General features: G+C 41.0%; 1 protein-coding gene across 4 annotated transcripts in view; it reads left to right on the top strand.

The window, feature by feature from the left end:
- LOC131076289 (NEDD8-activating enzyme E1 regulatory subunit AXR1) overlaps positions 1 to 23803 on the top strand; it is a 165616-nt gene that overhangs the window by 67610 nt on the left and 74203 nt on the right. For all 4 annotated transcript variants that reach the window (XM_058013405.2, XM_058013408.2, XM_058013406.2 and 1 more), the window contains exons 9-10: positions 9193 to 9266; positions 9391 to 9553. In XM_058013405.2, coding sequence (XP_057869388.2) covers positions 9193 to 9266; positions 9391 to 9553 — 237 coding nt within the window. The remainder of the gene's footprint in view (positions 1 to 9192; positions 9267 to 9390; positions 9554 to 23803) is intronic.

Genomic DNA, 23803 nt, shown 5'->3' with positions numbered 1-23803 from the left:
CTTCTGAGATAATAAGACTCAGCAGAGGTTTTATTCTATTTGAGATCACTTTAGTTATCACTTTGTAAATGGTGTTGCACAAGGAAATTGGCCTAAATTCATTGAAATTAGCAGGGTGCTCCACCTTGGGTATAAGGGCGATAAGTGTGCAGTTAAGCTCCTTTGCAACACTCGCCTTGCTTCGTGACTCCTCCACTACTACCCAAACCTCATTTCCTACAATCTCCCAGAAAGTTTGGTAGAAAAAGGTCGGGAAACCATTCGGCCCTGGCGCTTTATCACTTTCCATACTGAAAACCACATTTCGAACCTCCTCAACTTGAATAGGTTTCATCAGTGCCTGATTTTGCGCAGCTGTTATCAGCTCCGAGATAACTATTATGCCATTCTGTTGGTGCTCCAAGTTGGGTTCATTTTCCTTAGATAGTAATGCTAGAAAGAACTCAACCACCTCTTTATTGATATCCTCCACATTGTCTAATAAGACATTCTCCCTATTGTGGATAGTTGTGATTTTGTTCTGGGATCTTCTCGCCTTAACCGAGTTATGAAAATTATTTGTATTTCTGTCCCCTTCCTGTAGCCAACACTCTCTTGACTTTTGTCTCCAATAAATCTCCTCTCGAGCTAACACTTCACTGTATTGTCCTTTGAGTTCTCGCTCCTACCAGAACATCTCGGATGTCATCCCCTTTTGTATTATATCTTCTTGCAAGATCGCTAGTCTGTCCTCCAGATCTCTTTTGTTAGCAAAAATATTGCCAAACTTGATTCGGTTTTATTCTTTAATTTTTGACTTAATAAACTGCAATTTCTTGACAAAAACAAAGGCCTTAGTACCACACATCTCCGGAGCCCCTGACCACCATTCATTGATTAATTCCTTCAGGCTTTTATACCTCAACCACATTTTTTCAAATTTGAAAGGGCATCTGATGGGGGGGGGCATCAAAGGCTATAGTGAGTTCAACTGGTAGGTGATCTGAAGAAGCCATTGGATGGATATTTGAGGCGAAAAGGAGATTGGTTTTCGCCCAAGGCTCACCCAAGAAAAAACGGTCCAGCTTCTCTGCAACATGCTGTCCTAAGATCCTTCTATTAGACCATGTGAACTGTCCTTAAATTTGACTTCCTTGAGTCCATTGTCCGTCACAAAATTTTGAAAATTTACTTGGTTCACAGAAAATCCTCCCTTGCCCCCCGATTTATCACTCAGTTCCAATATAGCATTGAAATCACCCCCAATAATGAAAACACCCCCAATAATGAAAACACCCCCTTCCATATCTTGAATGAGGGAGGACAGGGAGCTCCAAAAATTTCTTTGAAGATTGGATTTTGATGGTCCATAGACATTGATTAATGTGAAATCAGCATTTAGAGGGTAGCAGTGAACCTTACATACCTGCCACATATTGGAGGCACATACTTCCTCCACCTTGTGATTGTTTGCATTCCAAAGGATACCCAGACCTCTCGAAGCTCGCTTCGACTCCACAAAGACCCTCGTCCACTGCTTCCATGATCCCATGAGTGTCTTCGCTTCCACCATGTTCATCTTTGTCTCTTGTAAGAAAACGACATCTGACCTTAATTGATCCAACCCTCGTTTGATCAATCGGCGTTTGTCAAGGGCATTACAACCCCTGACATTCCAGGTTATGATTTTCATTGTCCTTCAGGAAGGGTGACACCCTTCCCTACTATCAATTTACTTTGGCCATTGGCACTACCAGCCATTGCAATCTTGAACTGATTTGACTTTCTGCCTCTCGATCTCTTTTCCCCTATTCGTACCTTGTTACATACAGGTTCTGATTGCTCTATTGTTCTGTTTTCCATAATGTCTTCCTCATCCATCCATCCCCATTCATCTTCCTCATCGACTCCATCAGATTCTTTATTGTCTTTGGTTTCCTCCTTATCAGACCTCGAGTCGTTATTCTTCTCCGAGTGTTGTAGAGTCTCCAAAGTGATTCCTGTTTCTGCAAGGGGAAAAGCCCTGGTGTTAACCTCATCCAGAATATCAACTGCTTTCTCGACTCTTGCAATGGCATCTTCTACCCAACCTGCGGCCTCCCTATGTTTGTTGATAAGAGCAACTTCTGTTATAGTCGCTTCCACCTCCTGGGTGGTGTTATTGAGAGCCGTTGAGGCCTCGCCCTGCACGAAAGGGTGTTGCATAGCTTGGATCATATCCTCATTGGGTCTCATCTCCTTTCTTGTACTATCCCTGTTCACATAATAGGTCACCTCATCTTCTATCGTTGTCTCCACAGTTTTCCCTTTAGGGCCTATTAAGCAAGTTTCCTCCGAATGTCCTTTTTTACAATGCTTGCAGATTCGTTAGATTCCTCCACCTCGATTTTTTGGAGCCATTGTCCTGCATTTGTTATGATCTCCACTTGTTCTGGAAGTGGGTAATGGGGTTTCCATCCAATGCATATTCGTGCATACATGCGAAAGTCTTTGGACTCAATAGCCTCATCCACTCTGATGTAGAAACCTAGTTTGTTACCTAAAGTTTGGAAGAACTCCTCATTCCAGTATTCTCTAGGTAGGTTATATAATCTGAGCCAGATAGGTACCACTTCAATCGAAGCCAGCAGTGGGTTGAAGTTAGGTTCCAAGTCCCTAATGTACAAACCCTTTCCGCCCATGAAAAAGGGTCCATTATTTAAAATTCCTTGCTTATCCTTACTGTCTTCTGTGATTACCAAGAAAAACCTATTCGGAAGGGTTTTGAGTTCGATTTTGCATTTCCAATTTTCAGTACACCATCCTTTCATCTTTCCCACCGACGGCCAATCCCCAAAACATTCCGGAAAAAGGTCACAGAGTCGTTCTAGCTTTTGTTATCTATCATCAATGATACTTTCTCCGTTCTCATACCCTCTTTACGTTCCAGGGACTTCCTTGGCTTCTGAACATTTCTTCTTGGTCGCCATATTTTCTCTTGGTAGTGCTGCCATATTGTTTTCGGGCCATACTCCTTATTGCGATGCCCTTGGGCTCTGAGACTCTCTTTTCTCAAATATTTGGAGTCTCGTGTTGCTATTGCCTCCCCCCATTGCTTGTGGGAATGAAAAAACCTATCCTGATCCTCCCAAGCATTGCTTGGATTTTGCCAAGGTCTTTTCCAGGGCGTGGCTGTGTTAAGTTTTGTCGTGTTCCTCGATCTGCAAATCTGTTGGTGTAAATTATGTCTCATAATTACACTTTACTTAAGTCGACTAAGGGTAATGCATTTCATAGTAGTTTGGATATGAGACACTTAGGGAAGTGTGCACATAGGGATGATGCATGTAGGAGAAATTCCACCTTCTGTGGTCTTATCTTGTTGTTACATTCCACCTTCGGTGGGTGATCCACCTCTTGTGGAATACTTTATTATTTCTCCTACCTACCCCTACCTACCCTTGTTTCTCATTGAGCCACATGTCATGATTGTGTTCTCACATATCCATATGACCTTGCCTTTATAAGCAGACTCATCTACATTGTATGTAATTTTTGATGATCCAGTTGATCAGTATTTTGCATCTTGATTAGAATACAATTTATTCTTATCAAATCTATTGGTCTCTCTTTTGTGCTATTCAATGTGCTCTTGATCTTGGCTATTTTCAACAAATTCTTACATGGTATCAGCGCCATTGGGGCTTCATTGATTAGTCTTTTGGAGTGCTTTTGAAGCATTCTATTTTCGGATTTGAGGAGCATTTTATGGCGATTTGATCTCACCATTGAGACTAGGAGGCCGTTTCCATGAATTTTGAGTATAAATTCGCCTATATTTGGCGAAAATTGAATTTCAAGCCTTGGAGAATTTTTTTAGCCAATTTGGCTAAAGTGGTACAGATTTTTCAAAAGAAAAATAATATTAAAAAATTATTTATTTTCTGCAAAAATACTTTTATTCTTATTTTTATGTTTCGTAGTTTTAAAAGTTATTGTAAAAGTTTTTATTGTCAAAAAAAATAAAAAATAGAAAATTTTGTCGAGGGGCTTTTCACCCCCCGCTCCCGTCCCATATTGTGTTTAAGTTCTATAGGGTTTTTTTTTTTTTTTTTTGTGGGCCTTGCCACCTTCTCTGCAGCATTGTCGAGTTTTGTTTCCCCGATGATCCCGTACTCTCCTTCGACATTGTTCTTCTCGCCGTCATCGCTGCATTCGTTTTTTGTAGGCTCGTATACCCTTGCTCACTAGCGTGTCTTCTCCGGCCAATTGTTGTGCTGTCGGGCTGTCGCTCATTGTCGGATGACTGTCCTTTTTCAGCGCTGTTGCCCATCAACACTTGTCGGCTTCTTCCTTGTGTTTGGTCGCCGTCGTTGTGCCCACCCTCACCGCTGACGCTTGTTGCCCACCGTCCTTCCTCATTGCCGACGCCCCTTCTGCACTGCACAACCCTCGCTTCAACATTTGCCATGCGACACCCGATAATTCGCCATGTAGTTCGTTACACATTTGCCACGTGGCGGTACCCAACTGTGCACATCGACAGTTAGTAGACACACGACATTTTCTGGTTTGCCATAACCTACCACACAGATAATTGAGTCATCTGCCACGTGCCAGGAGTACACACAGTCAGACGTGAAATGGTATGATTGTGCCTCCTATTTTATGTTTTTCATTGTGGTGCTACGGGTTCTCCTAAATTTCCACTTTTAACTCCACATAATTTTGCATCATGGAAAATTAAAGCATGGAGTATGTTAATGGAAAAATGACTCATTCATTATGTAAATGGAACAATAACAGCACCACCTAATCCTAAGGCTGATCCTAATGCTCAAGTTGAATGGCTCACTAAAAATTCTATGGCTCTTGGAACTTTGAGAAAGTATGTATCAGATGACCTCATTTTTCACAATGATAAGTGTACTACAGTTAAAAAAGGCTTGGAATATTTTTGAGAAATTGTATGGTCAAGTTGATGAGATTAAGGGCTACAAGCTTGATGATAAACTCACAACATTGGATCCCAAGATTTTGATACAATCCAAGATTATGTCACGAAAGCAAATGAGCTAAGAGCAAAGCTTAAGGATTGTGGCATTGACAAAAAGGATGCTCAATTGGTTTACAACTTGTTGGACAAGCTTCCATCAGAATATGCAGCCTTTGTTTCCAATTTTTACACCCATCGGTTGGCTCAAGGTGCCTCCTACACTCCACCATCATTTGATGCATTCACAGAGATGTTGATACTTGAGCAATCTAAGTTGACCAAGATGGGGATTCTCAAGTCTTCAAAGTCACAAGCTTTGGTGGCTAATAAAGGGAATCAAAGCAATCAAGGAAAAGGCAAAAACCAAAAGCAACCTAAGCCAAAGCCACAACAAGATGGAGCACAATCATCCTCTCCACAACAAGGTGATTCTACATCCTCACCTAGGAGGAAATCATACAAGGACAATCTTTTTTGTGCATATTGCAAGAAGTTAGGACATGATGATCAACATTGTTACAAGAAGGATATTGATTAATTGAAACATCTTCTTGAGAAGAACAAAATCAGTCTGCCTTCTAGAATGTCTACTTCGGTTTCTTCTTCCAAAGAAAAGGATAAAGGGAAGGATCACTCTTTTGGGACAAATAAAGGACAAGCTCTTTGTGCTACTACAAGTCATGATTCAGGGAGATGGCTTCTAGATTCAGGAGCTTCTCATCATATGGCATCTTCGCAATCTATGTTCTCTTCATTTGAGCCTTGCCACATGTCACAAATTTTGATGGGCAATTATACATACATGGATGTGATTGGGAAAGGATCTATTGCCATTGAGGATAACTCCTTCAATGATTTGTTGTGTGTACCCCATTTGACAAACAATCTTTTTTCCATCTATCAGATCACTCATGGGGCAACAAGAAAAACTGTGGAGTTCACCTCTGATTCAATTATCATTAGAGACTTGGAGACTAGAGCTATTATTGCAACTGGGGTGGTGGGTTGTGTATCTCGGTTGTACTCCTTTTCTCATTTTGGTCCTATTGATGAGGTTGATTCTTCATATTTATGATTCAAATATCGAGAACTTTGGGTACTTGAACTTGGGTGTTCTCACATGTGAACCCGTTCTTGAGCCTTGCATTTCATCTCCTCCTATTGATATCACATCTACTATTGCACCTGATGATGCAGATATTGCAACAGTTTTGCCTTCTTGTGATTCAGTGCAACGAGATATACATTGTCTTCCAGCTTCAGTTTCTTGGGATGACTACTTGACAAACATTGCAGGTTTGTTTGTGGAGTCCTACATTGCAGATTTGGGAGACATCATTGATGAAATTCAACTTCTCTTTGATGAAGATGATCCTTCTTTGATTGTTGCAAGGGAACATTCTGACCCTCTTGTTCATTCTCTACATGATCATTCTTTCGAGGTTGACATGATTATGGATACTTATGTACAACATTTGGAGGAGGTCTCTTTATCCTTGGAGGAGACATGTGAGTCTTGGGATCATGTTCTACATTCATCTCCACTAGATCTTGGAGTGCCTTTTTCAGCAGTGTGGATCAGTACACCTGATTTGGAGGGGGTAACTTTCAACATCAACATGGGGACACTTGAGCAGGTTTTAGAGACTCTACACATCATGAGTTTTTTCCTACATCTTCCCTTCATGATTGGGGAGACTTCATGGATACACCTTTGGTTTTGTTTCTTCCTAAGGGGAGGAATGTGGTTCGACGATCATGGAGCAGTTTCTTCATTCAGTTTCGAGCTTCTACCATTGGTGTAGTTTCTACATTGAGGGGGGGCTACTTGGTCTCTCTTGTTCTCTCATATGGGGGGGACTTTTTCCTCACATGGGGTTTTGTCCTTCTCATACTACTTTGAGAGTTCTTATGTATAGTTTTCATCTCTCTTTTGTGGGGGAGTTTTTTCCCATTGGGTTTTTCTCTCTTTCTTCGTTTGTGAGAGATTTTATTGGTTTGCGTGCATTTGCATTTGTACATGGGTACCTAACATGGTCTAATAGCCGGAATCCATCTTGCATTGTTAGCTTAAGTGCATTCCCCTAAGTTGCACTTAAGGGGGGGTGTTGGTGTAAATTATGTCTCATAATTATACTTTACTTAAGTTGACTTAGGGTAATGTATTTCATAGTATTTTGGATATGAGACACTTAGGGAAGTGTGCACATAGGGTGTGCACATAGGGATGATGCATGTATGAGAAATTCCACCTTTTGTGGTCTTATCTTGTTGTTACATTGTACCTTCGGTGGGTGATCCACCTCTTGTGGAATACTTTATTATTTCTCCTACCTACCCTTGTTTTTCATTGAGCCATGTCATGATTGTGTGCTCAAATATCCATATGGCCTTGCCTTTATAAGAAGGCTCATCTACATTGTATGTAATTTTTGATGATCTAGTTGATCAGTATTTTGCATCTTGATTATAATACAGTTTATTCTTATCAAATCTATTTGTCTTACTTTTGTGCTATTCAATGTGCTCTTGATCTTGGCTATTTTCAACAAATTCTTACAATATGTTATTAATATTTTAATAAATTAAATTTATATAAGGTGAATTTTATACCGAATTTTTTTTCGAATTTTTACCCTTGTCGAACTTTATCCGAATTTTATAGTCGCTGAATTGGAATTGGAATTCAAACCTTGTGACTTAGACTCTAGGCATAATGCAATAAGAATTGCTCGGATAATTGAAGCATTTACAGTTCTACTAAACCTGCATGTCTGGGATGCCTTATAATTTTTAAACTTTTGCTCTTTCATAAATTCAGTATTTTTTTAAACATGTGAAATTTCCCTTTTCTGTTCAAGATGCCTGAAGTCTCCGGGACAGTCATGGGATGCTTTAGATGTCCCCAGCCATACCTAGGATGACCAAACTTCTCGCAACATTTCCTAACATTGTGCTGTGCCATTTTGGGGATATTTTTCTCTCCATAAAAGAGAATCTGAGTAAATCTAGATCAAGTTGGCACCTTGCAGTTTAAGGATAAAAGGGGATAACAAGCAGTACATTCTCTTGCCAAAATCTGTCAGACAGAACTAAAACAATGGTCTCTCTCTACTTCCATACTTGAAGTTTCATATCATCATCATCAAGTAAAAGTAAGGATCAAACTGATTTTCTTTCATTCATTCTTCAGAGAAAACAATGGAAATGGAAAGAAGAAATTCTACTCAACAAATTCTCCATGGCCCTCTGCTACTAAAGTAGTAGGCAGCCACATGATTCACATTATCTAAACTGTCTTTCTTTCAGGTAAAGGTCAGAAGCAGATAATATCTTCAAAAACAACCTATATATACCATCACAGTATGATTACACAGGAGGAGGAGGTGCCAAGGAGAGGTCACTTCGTTTGCATTTAGGGTCCCTTAATATCTATCGTACTCTGTTCAATTCTCTCAATTTTTATGATTTGTGTCTTAAAAATTACTCAAACATGCCATTTGAGCAAAGGTATGGGTAGAACAGAAAGATCAACCCAGCAAAACCTGACTTTCCACAAAACCATTTAAAAATAAAAATGTCGTAACATGTGTCTTTTAATTTATGCTTTGAAACAGCTGGGAAATTTTGGAAAGTACAGGATGCTTTCTAATAGGTTGAGAATCAGCCTTAGAAAAGGGAACTAGTAATGCATATTCTTTAACCAGATTGAATATTCATGTTCATCATTAGCCAAACTTCTCAAGATAATAGGTCACGTGCAGTCCAGATTGATACCCTCATATTTCACATCTTCAGAAACAGATCTGGGAGCTGGTTCAGTTGGAAGAGGTATTTTCACAGCATGAGCAAGGGCATCAACACAGGCCTGAAGGTGCCTCATGTGCTACTCGACCTATCAAATCTTTCCTCTAATCTTTCCAGGGTTACTCCTGCTAAGCACATCATGAACTGTGAGATTTGTTGTGTGCAATGTCATAGATGTTTCTCCTGCTCGGCTTGGCATCTCACATTAAGCTTCTCATGTGCCAAGCCACACAGATTCTAAGATTTATCATTCCTTAACCCATTGTCAAGGGAGATCCATGTTTCAATTTTGGTTTTGTTTAAATACTGGGGTATAAATAGGCAATAGGCAGAGATTTGTGTAAATTTTTGATTTGCTATTTTTTAGCTGGGTTAATATGATGCAATTGAAGTTGATGCTTAAACTTCTGTGGTCTTCTTTTTTTCTCTAGGAATTTGTTGCAAATGAAGGCGAGGGGGAGGTTCCACTTGAGGGATCGATTCCTGATATGACCTCCTTAACAGAGTAAGCAGATTCAAAACACCACTTTGGTTTTTTTCAGGCCATAACTATTTGAAGAAAAGTTGAAATTGAAATTTACAGAAATATTGTTATATTATGTTTACTGCCACTATAACTGTCTTGACAGGTATTATGTAGACTTGCAAAAGGTTTATCAAGCAAAGGCTGAAGCAGATTCCATTGCTGTTGAATCTAGAGTTAGAACCATCCTAAAGAATATTGGAAGGGATCCTGATTCCATTCCAAATGCTGCCATTAAAAACTTCTGCAAAAATGCAAAAAAATTAAGAGTAAGTTTTCATTTCTTTTGTGCTTCTATAGCTGTTGTATTGGATTGTAACATATATATTCTGTTTATTTATGTATTTGTTGCTTTTCTGTTCATTTGATCTCTATTATTGTTAATTTCTCCACGCATGTGTAAATATGTAAGCAGTTACCAACATTTAATTAATGTCAATTCTGGGTTACATAAGGGTTGGAATAATTTTACTGAAGTTTCCAATTGTTAAGAGACAATTACTAAATTTAGGTGCTCCCTCATAAAGTGAACTATTGATAATTCTATGAGTTGTGATTTTTTCTTTGTGTATTGAAGCCCACATGCTTACTGCTTTCCGTCCCTTTCTTCTTGACAGCTTTGAGTTCATTAATTGTTTTTTAATCACATCAGAGTTTCAGGTTTCCACTTTAGTCATACAATGGAAATTGCATATCAGTTCAGCTCAAGGCAAAATTGCCTAATCTCTTTAAGCTTAATTGTTTACATGGTAATCTTTTTAAGATGCCATTCTCCGAGTGTAGTCAGTTGTTTACTGAGATTTTCTGTCTTTTGTTCCTTTGACTCGCTGGATTTAAAATGTACTATCTACAGTTGAATCCATTTACACATAGCTCAGTTGTTTGGTTTGTATGATCATGATGATACTCACACTAGATTCTAACACACATTTTGAATGGCATAGATAATCATGTAGACATGTTGGTCAGAATATTGCAGGAGGAACAGAGTAAAATTTATTTGTTCTAATGTTGTTTAAAACCAGGTGCCCTTCAAAGTGCTAAAATGAGAAAAGAGATAGTGAAGAGAGCAAAATGTTCTATCTAAGGTGAAATGATGCTTTTAGGGGTGTTTTAGGGTTTCAATGCAAAAAGAAAAAAGAACAAAGAAAAAAGAAAAAAAATGTTTTTTTTTATTTTGTTTTGGGCGCTTTTTAGCCCCAAGACCTGCTGGTTCGTGCTGAGTATGCTCGCGTGTACCCACAGGTAACCTGGTGCATTTGGGGCACACCTTGGGCATATAACCTGACGAACCCAGACCCAGGCGAATTGGTTGTGGGTGCAGCAGGTAGAACCTGTGTACTTTGCAACTTAGTTTTTCCTAAAATGTTCATGAAATTCCCTCCAATGGCTTCTTCTGCTGCTAAAATACATTTTGTCAAGGATTTTTTTGTATTTAACTACCACTAACTCACCATAACGTACTATATAGATAGATAGATGTAAGCCCATAATAGAAAGGTAGCATGTTCCTCCACAAAAAAATATATTTTCCAATGTGCTTGAATCATACTAAGGTGTATCTTGAGCCATACCTCTCTTTTGAAATGCTTGAACATTATGGTGATTGGGTAAAAGCTTTGACAAATAAAAATTCTAGCCATAATTATTGGAATGATTTGTATCATAAATTATTTCCAACATTTTCATCAACTCCTCTTAGATCGATGACCAACATTTACTTCCTGGCATCATATCTTTAAGTAATACAACATATCCCAATTACTTCTTATTTTTTAACTAATATTGTGTTTGCATTGACCATGAAACACAAACCCATCATACATTATGAGTTAGGCATAATCTTTCAAATCACAATTAGTAACACTAAAGGACCTTAATAAGAATTAAATGTTTAGAGTTTCGTTATATATATATTTGAACAAATAGATATAATTATAAATATAAATATACATAGTTTAATCTATTGTACATCAAATGATTTAAAATTATTATTAAATAATCATAGATCTTATTAATTAATATATAATGTCCTTTATCAAAGGGCATATGATATAGCCCTTGAATACTTTCTAGTCTACTTTATTAAATATATCAAGTCCATTAGAAAATCTAATAGTTGTGTCTCTTTAGAGGGGTAAGTGAGAGCCTTGAGATCTTTTTAAAGCCTGTAGTTTAAATTGTTGTGGTTTGGAGTAGAATATAATGGTGTAATTGGTGGAGTTGTTTGAAGAAGGCAATGGATGGCCTAGAGACAAACTATTTCAAGATATTGTTCCATTCTTAGTTGTTCATGATGAAATATTTCTTCCTTTATGAAGCATGTTATCCAGATAGACTTAAGTCCATCCATTCCACTTCAGATGGTTCCTAATCTTGTTAGTGATTGGCCTTATGGAAAATCAATAAAGTAATAAGAATTGTAAAAATGTGGGTCTCTGCTTTTTCTATTGATAATCATGTCATTGCCCATAATGGAGGTGAATATTGCACACTCAGGACCCTAATTTCTTATAGGGTGCAAAAAGAGGAAAGAAAGCTTTGGAAGTTGTACTTTGACTCTTGACTTGGACTTGTGTCATGCCCCTGCCATGGAGACTTAGACAAACTAATCACAGATTTAATAAATATAATTTAAGCAATGAAATAAATATGATAGGGCCGACTCAGGCATTAGTAAGTAATAATGCTGAGTGCCTAAAGTGATAGGGCCTACTCAAAATGAATGAATTAGCATTTAATAAATTTGCATTTAATTCTAAATGGGCTGACCCCTTGGTGCCTGCCGACATGGAAAGATTAAAATAAAATTAAAGCTATTAATAAACAAGGCTGACCTCTTTAGAAAGGTCACCTCCTTTGGGCAAAGGGGTGTTTTGAAAGTGTATCTATATATATATATGTTGTGTGGGGGAAGGAAGAAAAAGGAAGGCATGCGCATCTATTGCAGAAGCAGAGAAGATTAACTGGAATTAGAAATACCAGAAAATAATATACGAAGGCGGCGATCTGGAAATTCCTCAAGGTAGGAGATGATTAATATCTCCAAACACAACACACTAGAATGAGCAGAAGTCACTCCTTAGGTCAGTGACTAATAAGAACCATAAATTGGACGGCAATTAATAGAAGGGACAGTGCAATGACAGCAATTCCCTTTTAGGAAGGAGTATCAATTAATATTAAGGAGACAACATCATAGCAATCTATTACTAACAATTAAAGATCACTTAAAGAGTGATTAGTTAGGGTTATGAAGAAATGTTAGTAGGAAAGGGTGTAACCCTCCTATTGGGACAGTGTTGACGTGTATTTTGTACACAGCCTAACACAGAATAAAATACCTAAGGGTATCTTATCCTCTCTTGAGAAAATAGTCTCTAACTGCTGAAGATTCGCGTAAAGGATCAGTTAGGTAGACTCCAAGGTTCCTTTTAGTAGGGTCTCTACATGTGGATAAGCTCGCCGTGGTATGATGTGATTTGCTGGAATCACAAGGGGACTTACATTTGGTGATTGAATTTCCGATCTACTTTGCTAGAACACAAGCTCTTACTAACTTAGATTAAAAAAATGGAAAAAGGATGGGGGTGAAGAGAGGATCTAATCCTAATACTAAGAATGTAGGAGCAATGACTTGATTTTTGATGAAACTCTAACTAGATCTTGTTTTGACATCAATGGAACATCTACACAAGACTAGTGCGATCTCCTAAGGGAAGCTTTATGATGTTCAAATCATCACCGCAAGCATAGATACCATCCAAGTTGATGCATATCAATGAAGAGGCAACAAATTGAAATTGAGCTTAAGCTGAACGATTCCAGTTGACTACGCAAGGCAAGTCTGCAATCAACAAACTGCTAGTAGTATGGATATACGAATTCCACCATCAATCAATCACATTTCCTCCATTCATCTAATCATCTACCATCTAAGATTGAAGACTCAACAAGAAACCATGCAAATTGCAAGAAAACGACATATTTCACCATTACTTCAATGAAAATGGAGTTTGTTTACAATCAATGGCAACAATTTCTTGCCTTGTCCTCCTATTCTACTCTAATTGCTTCCAACTATTCTCTAACTATTCTAACTATTTACATACTATCTCTAACAATTGCTAATTAGCCTTTACAAATGAAATGCCTGGGCTTATATAGTGCCCACAATACAATTTGATGGCATAGATCAATTCAAGATCAATGGCCAAGATTCAACAATGAAAACCCTAATTAGGGTTTGTTACAACCATTACATAACATTTAATGCTTGACCAATGATAAAATTGTATTTCTTGGACACATGTCCCTTCTAGAAAAATCGACCAATGGATAGCCGGGGTAGGTACATCGGAGTTTGTGCCACCTTCCATGAGTTAAGTACATTGAATCTGGACATGCTGAGGTGGACCGCACTGACTGGAGGAGTGATGACTGGGATGCCACCTCATCTGACACTTGTAGCTTGCTAGATATTCAATTTGATGTCGTTGAGAGGCTATCTTTAATTAACTCTTGTCCTAACTCCTTTTGTCCTTGATTTGCAAGATGATGATGTACTTGGAACGCTGGATTGAGAGAGGTCGCCCCTGTCCTGGCTTGATCGTCCCGGATCCGGCTTGATTTTCCTTGAAGAGATCTCCATTTGATGCCTACACAACATTTCAAAATTAGTACCATGATTTTGCAATACATAACATAAATTAGAGAGCAAATTTTAGGAAACTTAATGATAAGTCCTTTATTAATCATTTCCTAAAAACGACTGAGCTTATTGAAATTCAAAATTTCAAAATTCAAAATTTAAGCTATGACGATCAACGTTCAAAATCAATAAAACAAATATCGCCATACCTTAGTTGAGAGCTAACTCTAGAATGCAAAACAAGGAATTTGCCCAAGCAAAAATCAAAATTTGAAGCCTTTGACTTGATCCTGAAGGATAATGAATGTTCTCTTTATTAATTCGCCATCCTTTGAATCTTTGATGTGTTCTTCAATGTCCTTGGCAAGTTTGCCTAACTTGAAACTCGAACTCCTTTGATAATGCTTGTGTCTTCCTATTGATAAGACTCGCACCTTGAACACAATTCGCACCTCCTCTTGAATGATAATTTCGCCCTTCCTTTGTATGAAATTCGCTCCTCTTTTGCCTTCTCCAAGTCGCATATGAGAGATGATAAATGATGATGTGAAAATGAAATAAACTACTCCTCCCTTTATAGCGCTCACACCTCTCACCACCATTTAGGCCGACTTTTGCCAAAATGAGGCAATTAAAATGATTTTTAAATAAATAACAAGGGCCGACCTTCATAAAATAAACTCAAGCGCTCAACTTATTTTTATAATTAATTAACTTTATGCCTTTAAAAGGCAAAATTAATTAATAAATGTTATGCGTTATTTTTAAATGCCACTTAATTAAATTTTCAAGACCTATCGGATTTAGCATTTAAAATAAATTCAAAACTTGCTTGAACGCCAAAATTGGAGAATTGGGAAGAGTACAAACCTCATCGCCCTGGTCCCTGACTGAGGGACAGGAGCGATCCATCAACTTAGTCTTGATCCTTGCGTTTTTGACGTTCAAAGTTTTCATCCTTACGTTGGTATTGCCATTTTCACTAGGTCCTTCAAGCTTGATTGACTTGTTCTTGCAAATGAATGTCCTTTTGTGGTGATATCGCCCTGGTCCCTTAGAGAGGGACAGGAGCGATCCATGTGTTTTCTCCATTTCAAGCACAAATTGGTAATATTTAACGTCCATCTCCCTTTGTATCGCCTTCCAAATGATGTTTAAAACCTTGTACAACCTTGTTTTGACGTGGTCTTCAAAGGATATCATGTGTTTTGGCAAATATCGCCCTGGTCCCTTGCTGAGGGACAGGAGCGATCCTAGTGTCCTGGCTCAAATTTGCAAACACTTGATCTTCGTTCTTCGTTCATTGTCTTCCAAAGGACGTCCTTGACCTTAGCCTACCCTTGCCTTGCCATGATTTTGAAGGAACATGGGTATTTTAATGAAAATCGCTTTGGTCCTTGTCCAAAGGACAGGAGCGATATAGGCTCTTTATACAAATTGGTGATCGTTTAACGTTTGAAGCCTTTGTATATCATCTTCTAATCATGCCTCGGACCTTTTACCACTTTGCAAAACCTTAACTTCACGTGATTTTTGAGAGATTTGGCCAATATGATAAACATCGCTCTGGTCCCTTGGAGAGGGACAGGAGCGAACTTCAAGGTTTTGAGCTTGTTCTTGCGTTCTTCAACTTGCCATTGCTTTCGATGCGTAAAATGAAGTCCCTTGATTCTCCTTAATCACTTAACACTTGATAAACTTTCAAAATCCTGGCCTTTATAGGAATTTCGCTCTGGTCCCTGCCTGAGGGACAGGAGCGAATTAGATGTCTTGGTGCAAATCCTTCATCTTTGGCAATTTTTGATGCTTTGTTCTTCAATGAGATGCCTTAAAACGTCCACGCCACCCTTCACCTTGACTTGGAGTGATTGAACTTGGAGGAAAAGGCAATATAATCATTATATCGCCCTGGTCCCTTGGAGAGGGACAGGAGCGAATTTGTACTTGTAGTCTCCATCACACTTCGTCAGCTTCCAAATTTATCTTCAACGGTCTCGTAATGTCCCCTTTCATTCATCCATGCCTTGGAATTCATTGTAACTTGGCAAGAAATTTGTCTAAGACAAAAATCGCTCTGGTCCCTTGGAGAGGGACAGGAGCGAACTTGGGCATTTGGGTCCCTTGTTGACGTTTGATAATCTTCAATTTGTCTTCAATGGGTTCAATTCATCTCCTTTCTTGCCTTAAAACATAAAACTTGCTTGATCTTTGCCCAGATCGTACCTTATGAAGAATTTCGCTCTGGTCCTTCAGTGAGGGACAAGAGCGAATTTGACCCTCTAGGCAAAAACTTCATCATTTCGTTGTTTTTGATCAAGTCTGGATGCTCTATCATGCTCATTTCGTCCTTCACCATGCCTTTGATGTCTCGATTCGTCCAAACAAGGTCAGGAATGGCTCAACTAAGCATTTTCGCTCTGGTCCCTTGGTGAGGGACACGAGCGATTCGCCTTGGTCCCTTGGAGAGGGACAGGAGCGCTTTTCGCTTTGGACCCTTGGAGAAGGACACGAGCGAAATTTGACTTTTCGCACTCTCTATCAGGATAATTTTTATGGAATATAACATTTAAGTATAAGTGACATTTCCTTCTTTCACTTATACTTTAAGTTATATTCCATATATACTTTCAGGATGTTTGAGAGTGGTTTCAGACCTCCAGGAGTTATATTGCAAAATCTAGTTTTTGGAGGTTTTTCAGTTTCCAGACTTAGTCAAATTTCAGGATCAGGACATCAGACTTAGCCAAATTTTCAGGACATTCCAGACTTCACTCAAGCCGGACTTGCTATCCATGTGATCCCCTGGGCGACACTCAAAATGCAAAGGCTAACTAACAAAACCCTAAAAAACCTAAAAAAACAAACCCTAAAAAGCAAAAAACATGGGTCCCCATTTGCAATGGGGCGATGTGTGAAAACGTCACAACAGACAGCAACCACCAAGAGTTGTCTCTCTTCAAGAGACACAAAGATATAAAGGTAAACGGCCACGATGGGAGAATACAGAAGGAAAAAGGAAGAAATTAAGATACAGCAGTCCATTCAATTGGCAGAAGCATCAGCAATTGCATAATAGCAATAAAGGTTAGATCAGAATCTGTCATCGATAGGGAAATCGGTCAAGAGCATTCAATTCCTAAAGACATTCTACAGATCAACAACAATCAGCACATCAGCAAAACATCAATCACAAAAGCAGATCGAATCCTCCAGGACTTACAGACTGAAACAATAACATCAAACATCAGATCAGTCAAGGTTACAACCAGTCGATCAAGAAACAAGATTTGAGAGATTTCATTCTAATCATTACATTCAACATTCCTTGGTATAAATAATACCCGCATATATTTGTCAATCCATTATATGTATGTATGATACTCGCATATATTTGTCAATCCATTATTTATATATGCATGTGTGTGTTAATATGTTGATGATTCTTAGTAACAAGAGGAAGGGCCTGAGGTGTAAGAGAAGGGTGGTGAGTGGGCTTGGAAGTAGGCCATCCTAGAAAGACCATTGCGGCCTAGGACAAAGAGGGCACTTACAGAGTTAAGTAACCCCTTACAACCTCCCCCTAACCCCACAAGACGACAACTATTTTCCGGAAGATGAGACATGAATGGGGAAAGAAAGTACAAACTGCCAAGAAAGCAAGAGTGTTGTGGTAGACATCCTTTCTTGGGCTTGGTGTAGAAATAGCTTCAGGTGAACCCATCATGTCTCTTCAAACCCTTATATGCTTGTATAATATTATTGATAGTACATGAATATGATTGTAGGATTCAAATCAAGGATGTCATTATTTAAAGAAATATTTACTTGGTAAGATGTAGCCATAACTCTAATTTGTTGCAGTTGTGGTTCTAGGGAAAATTCTAGGTCAAATTAGGAAGGGGACATTACAACTTGTTCAATGCTACAATGAAACTAGCTGATTAACTATTGTTAGAAGAATGGGAGCATTTTTTTTATACCTAGTTTGGATTCAAAGAATGATTACTTCACATTATCAACAATGGAATTCAAAAAAACACAACAATGCAAAGTGGAACAACACATTTTCTTTAGTGTTGGTATGTAGCCTTGATGTGATTTGGCTTTATATGAGTGATGTACTAGGTTCTTTCTAGTACAAATTCACCCTTGTATGCATCTTTGTTAGCTACAAAGCAACACCTATGGACCTTTGTAATATAGTTGTGATGTTGCTTCCCAAGATCATTGGTAAAATGTACTTCTTGAAATTCTATTAAAAGATCGATGCCACTCTAGTGTGAGGCTTTTCTCATATTTAGTGTTTGTAGTTCACAGGGTCTGCCTAGAAACAAATACTTGTACCAAAATGGTAGCATCCATCATAGCAAAAAGATAGAGAAATACTTGTACCAAAATACTTGTACCAAGATTGTTAGTTTCTATTGCCATATTTTGTATGTAAAATGCAGAAGCATAGATAATGTACGTAGATTATTTGATGTTTACCCCATGGGGTGTGTTATTAATATTGCATATCAACAGTCAGATGATAACCATAGGATAGAATAGTAACTAGAAACTTAGAGCAATTCTTTCATTAATGCCAAAATGTCTAGTACAATAATCATTCTCTGCATCCGTATCTCCAACAAAAAGTACAAGAGCATATATAAAGACATGGTCGAGGGTTGTGATTACCACCCGTGGGGAATCGTCATGCAACGGACAACTACCCTCGACGACACTAACATGCTTAACCAGCATAGCTTAACAAGTAGTACAAAGCCCTTTTTACGACCAACATCATCCCCCCCCCTAAGAAAAGTCGTCTCCGGACGACAAGGACAAAAATCCGGGACTAACACAACAAAATGGGGATGAAGTACACTGTATACAATAAGAAAATCACTGAGAAGAAGGGGCTGAGGGGGTGTCCATGAAGGAGGTAATTGCACTGCCGATGAAGAAGATGTAGGAACTGCTGACGCCAGTCGAGCCCGAAACTCATACACCTGTTACGTCCTCACCTGAAAACCCTTTTCTGCTACCATCCGATGCTCAAGTGTGGATTTCAGCATTATTGCTTCCGCAAGCAGTTCTTTTTTTCCTTGACATCACAGTCCTCCTGTGCCTAAACCAAACTTGTTTGCAAAACATGCTTTTCAGTCTCAGCCTCCACCAACTACTACTCAAATGATACAGTCTCCCTAGCCAATTTGTCCTCGATAGCCACCCGCGCTGCCCTCTCGGCATCCAACTCCTGGTTATGCTGAGCTAAGTCTCACTCTACTACTGCCTCCAACCTGGTGGTCAGCTCCTCCCGAGCCCTCTGTGCATCCACCAAGGCAACCTCACGTGCAGCCGAGACATACTCTGAGTTCCTCAAAGCGTACCATTCATGCCTGGAAGTGCCACAACCCTCTGGCACAAAGGCTAGGAGACGCCTCAAATCCTCCATCACACTCCCCAAAGGCTAATAAATGAATTGAATAACTCCCTGGTGTCGTACGACTTCGCGTTCTTGCAATGCCTTTCCTCAAACTCTGTTTGTTCGCAACCTCCAAATCCGTCTCCCTCTACGACTTATGGCTTCCCCACCAATGCTTAGCTTCAGGCTTCTTTCTCACAGTACGGAACAACCCCAACACTTACCGTGGCTTCTTTGATGCCCTTCGCCCAACTCAAAAGTGTATTGTAGCTCAAAAATAAACTGGGGGGGTCAGGGGGCAGTGCTCCCAGTGGGGTCAAGGGCAGCACCCTAGTGGGGTCAAGGGGCACATCAACCTTCAGAACCACACGGAAGTGCATGGCGCACATCATTTTTGTGATATTTTAAGATGCCAAAAACCTTCTTCTCCACTAATTTTTTCAGCGTCCTGGCTCCAGACTCCAAATGATTTTTCAATCTGGTCGTCGTTTTTTAAAAAATTAAATGCATGCTTGTTTGAATGTCGGCACATTTTTCTTTTCACATGCCATCACCATTGTTTATCCCTGCCGTGCCGTGGTATTTTTCCTTTCACCCTTTTTTAAACTGTCGTCGTCGCCGTGCTCCTTCAGGCCTACGGTGGTATTCCACTGCCGGTGACCTCCGTCGACAGTGGTTCCACTGCACGGTGGTCTCACCGCGGTGGTTCCATCGTACGGTGGCCCCCCGATGGTGGTTCCACCGTACGGGGACTCCCCGACGGTGGTCCCAACGCACAGCAGTTCCACCGTGGCCATCGAATTTTTTTTTTTTAATTTAATTTCCTAATCTGATTGTCTAGAGAGTCTTCGGCTCGAGTCCCGTGCCTCTGGGATCACCCTTCATCCTTCTCAGTTTGCCTCACCCGAGAGTCTCCCGCTTTGATCCCATGCCTCTTGGGTCCCCTTCCATCCTCTCGGGTCCCCCTCCGAACTCTCGGGTGTCCTTCCGGCCTCTCGGGTCCCCTGCGCGCTTCTCGTGGTAGGGTTTCAATTTGGACCCGTTGATGGCAAGTCTGTTTTCAATGGCCATCCAAAGACCTGGAACTATAAATTCTACAGGGACCACAGTCTCCTTCTCGTACATAAGGAGAAGAAGAAAAATAAATATTTTGAAGGCTGCGACCTTCCACACATTGTTCCAATCGTTGCCGACACGAATGATCTTGGGATTATCTACGTCACCGAGGTTTGTCTCCTTCAATTTTACCTCTTGATACTTGATGGGTTCTTCCTTCGGGAACTGGTGTGCAGTGGTGTCACTCACATGGGCTTCTCCCTTCCAATATTCTCTATATTCCGACAGGTACACCTCCTCTGTTACTTGCTTTGGTTCCTCTACTTCGAGCTTGTAGCTCTGGAACATTTCGTAATCCTCCATCTGCCAGTGGAAGAGCCCGTTCAATGACCTCGTCTCATCCTCGGAGCACTCTCCTAGTTTGAGAATCCCTTTGTCGTTGGGCTCCATGCAGCCCCGTCCTTCGTCCCTCAGGTCGCCTTCTCCTTAACCCTCTGATTCCGAAGATGATGCCAGTTCCTCACTAACCAACCGAGTCCCAAGGTCTATTATAAACTTCCTTCCTCCATTCTCCATAGATAGAGTGTTCTTCCAGTTGTGGGTGGCCTTGGCTGCCACCAACCACCCTCTCCCTAAGATCGCATCATACCCTTTTTTCTTTAGTGGGATTACCACGAAGTCCAGTATGAAGGGTTGCGTCCCGATGGTAACTTGCTGGCCCATCAGTGTCCCGATGGGTTTGATTCCATGCTGATCTGCTCCCAGTAGATTGAATGTAGATGGCCACAACGTCGGCTTCCCAAGCTTCCGCCAGGTTTCTTCTGGAAGAACATTGACTCCCGATTCACCATCGACAATGGTATTGGCTAGAATGGTGCCAAGGATACCCATCTCCACAATGGCTAGGTTCCTTCCAGTGTTAACTACCAGCAGCTTGGGTTCTATTGCAGACCCCCTAGGAACATCCGTGCGGTGGTTGGTATTGGTGCGTGGTTGGGAGAGATTATTCAGCAATGCCATTCGTAATTGAGGCATCGTTTGGAGGAGGAAAATTTGATTTAGTATAGCCTCCTTTGCCTCCGATCGGCCGGAAGTACCCGCCGTACCCTTTGCCTTCGCCCTCTCTCATATCTCTTTCTCAATTTCTTCCTGTGGTTCCCATACCCTTCGCTTCTCCGTCTCCGGGTCAGGGCACGTTGCTTGTCTGGCTTGGGCGCGGGTTACAGCCAACACTTCCTCTTCTTTGGTTTCCTCGATATTGAGCAAGTTGACGCCGGACTTCGGGCAGGTGGCGTCTTCGTGGTCTCTCGGTCCGCACCATTTGCACAAATATTGTGTGGCCTCTCCCTTCGGGCAGTCTCGGGTGAAGTGCCCCCACTGGCTGCACGCTCTGCATTGTATCATCCGTCAGCCTTTGGAGTTGTATTGGATCTGGCTCTTTGTATTGTTATTGTTGTTCTTGTTGTTTCGTCCTCCTCACCGGTTATCTCGGTAGCCTCCCGATGTTGCATTGTTGTTCGCTTGGGAGCTGTCGGTACCGCCCGATGTAGTTGGTTGTTCGTATGTAAGCAATACTTGTTGGTTTCGTGTTTTCATGTTGTAGGGGCATTCCCTGGTGGGATACCCCATCAACTGGCATATATCACGATAGGCCTTCTTTGGGCAAGAGCCTTTTGTGTGGCTGTCCGTCTTACATTCCATGCACCAAAGCTCCCCTTCGTCGGTCTTCCTCGGACCTCCCTTCATAACCTTCAGCTCTTTCATCATCCTCAGCATGTCCTTCTGCAGGGCTTGCACCTTTTTGCCGGACTCGCCATCGCTACTGCGTCCCTCAAAAGAGTCATCATCCTCGGACGAGCTATCCTTCTTCTTTTTCTTCTTGGATGTCTTGGTCTCGCTCTCAAGATCCATCGCTGTATTATATGCATCTTCGTACGAGGTTGGTGGAACAATTCTCATCTTCTTCTGGAGGGAGTGTTTCAGTCCCTCCACGAACCATCTCTTTTTCAACCCATCCTCTGGTTGACTCTCCATTTTCCCCAACAATTCCTTGAGCCGCTGACTATAGGCTCGGACCGTCTCGTTCTTGTTCTGCTTTGTGCCATAGATTTCGGCTACTATTTCATTGTCGTCTCTGAGGAGGCGAAACTCTATCTCGAACTCCTTCATGCTGGGCCATGTGCCGACTTTGGCCTTATCTGTATTGGAGTACCAATTGATGGCCACTCCACTTAAGGTTGCTGGAAATTGTGTTACCCATTCATCCTGGTCGGTAACACCGTTTGCTGACCATATGGTTTCGCAAGTGCAGCAATGGTGGGCGGGATCTTCCTTCCTATCGCCGATGAACTTCGACAACTTCTGTTTATTGGCCATTGATGGAGGTTGTGTCACCTGTCGTGCACCTGCACCACTCCCACCTACGCCGGTGGTGTTTGCTGTTTGAGTGACTGGAGGTACGGTGGTTTGTACCCTTGTGCTTGGTGTGATGGGTCCCAAGAGGGGGTCCTGCTTGCCGTGTGCCTGTGCCTCCTCCGCACCTACGGTCGTACGGTTGCCCTCCCCTCCGTTCTCACTCTCGTCGTCTGTTCGCTCCCTTCGGTGGTTCTTTGTGCACTGTGTAAGGGATAAATTCCTGAACTGATCCCGGGTCTCTTCGACCAGATTTATTCGTAGTCTTGTTTTCTCCAAAAATTCTTCGTAGCTTCTCACCCTACGGTGTTCTGGCAACACGTAGAAATCTCCTTCGGTTTTTGCTCTTGCACCCTCCGTGAGACCTCCTTGGTTCCCTTTGGGCAACCCTTCGACAGGTCGTCCTTCGGCAAGTTGCCTCAGCCTTCGTCTACGTTCTACTTGTTTGTTCCAGAATTAGGGCTCTCTGTGCAGCCTCCCACTCCTCACTTTGTGCCTTCTTATTTCTATCCTTATTTAATAAGTTGGGCATTAATTCCTGTACATAATGTAGGAGTGTTCTTTATTCTGCTCCTGAGGCTCAAGGTTCAAGTTTCCCGTCGTCGCTTGCCATTACGCTCCTCTTCCCAGCGACGGTTGTTTTCTTCGTAGTCCCGAAGGACCTATTGGCGTCGCTCCTCATGCTGGGTTTCCTCCCTTCGGTGTTGGTGGGCAAGGGTTGCTTGGGCTAGGAGACGCGGGAGTTGGTGCAACAACCTATTTGCCGCCGGATTGACGTTGAGAGCGTCATAGACTACACCCTCGGGTACCTCTTCCTGTCTAGCCTCCCTTTTGTACGAAAGTCTCTATAGCCGCTTGGAAATGGATCACGAAGTCGCCTGTTAATGCGTTCTCCCCTTCGTAAAGTTCTCTCAGTCGGCGATCATCCCCCTCGATGCTATTGCCAATGGGCTGGCCCATTATCCTCCGTAGGCCATTCACGCTCTGTGG

Source organism: Cryptomeria japonica, chromosome 4, assembly GCF_030272615.1.
Source record: "Cryptomeria japonica chromosome 4, Sugi_1.0, whole genome shotgun sequence".
Lineage (NCBI taxonomy): Eukaryota > Viridiplantae > Streptophyta > Pinopsida > Cupressales > Cupressaceae > Cryptomeria > Cryptomeria japonica.
Note: the sequence above shows the minus strand (reverse complement) of the source record. Positions and strands in the feature narration are given on the sequence as shown.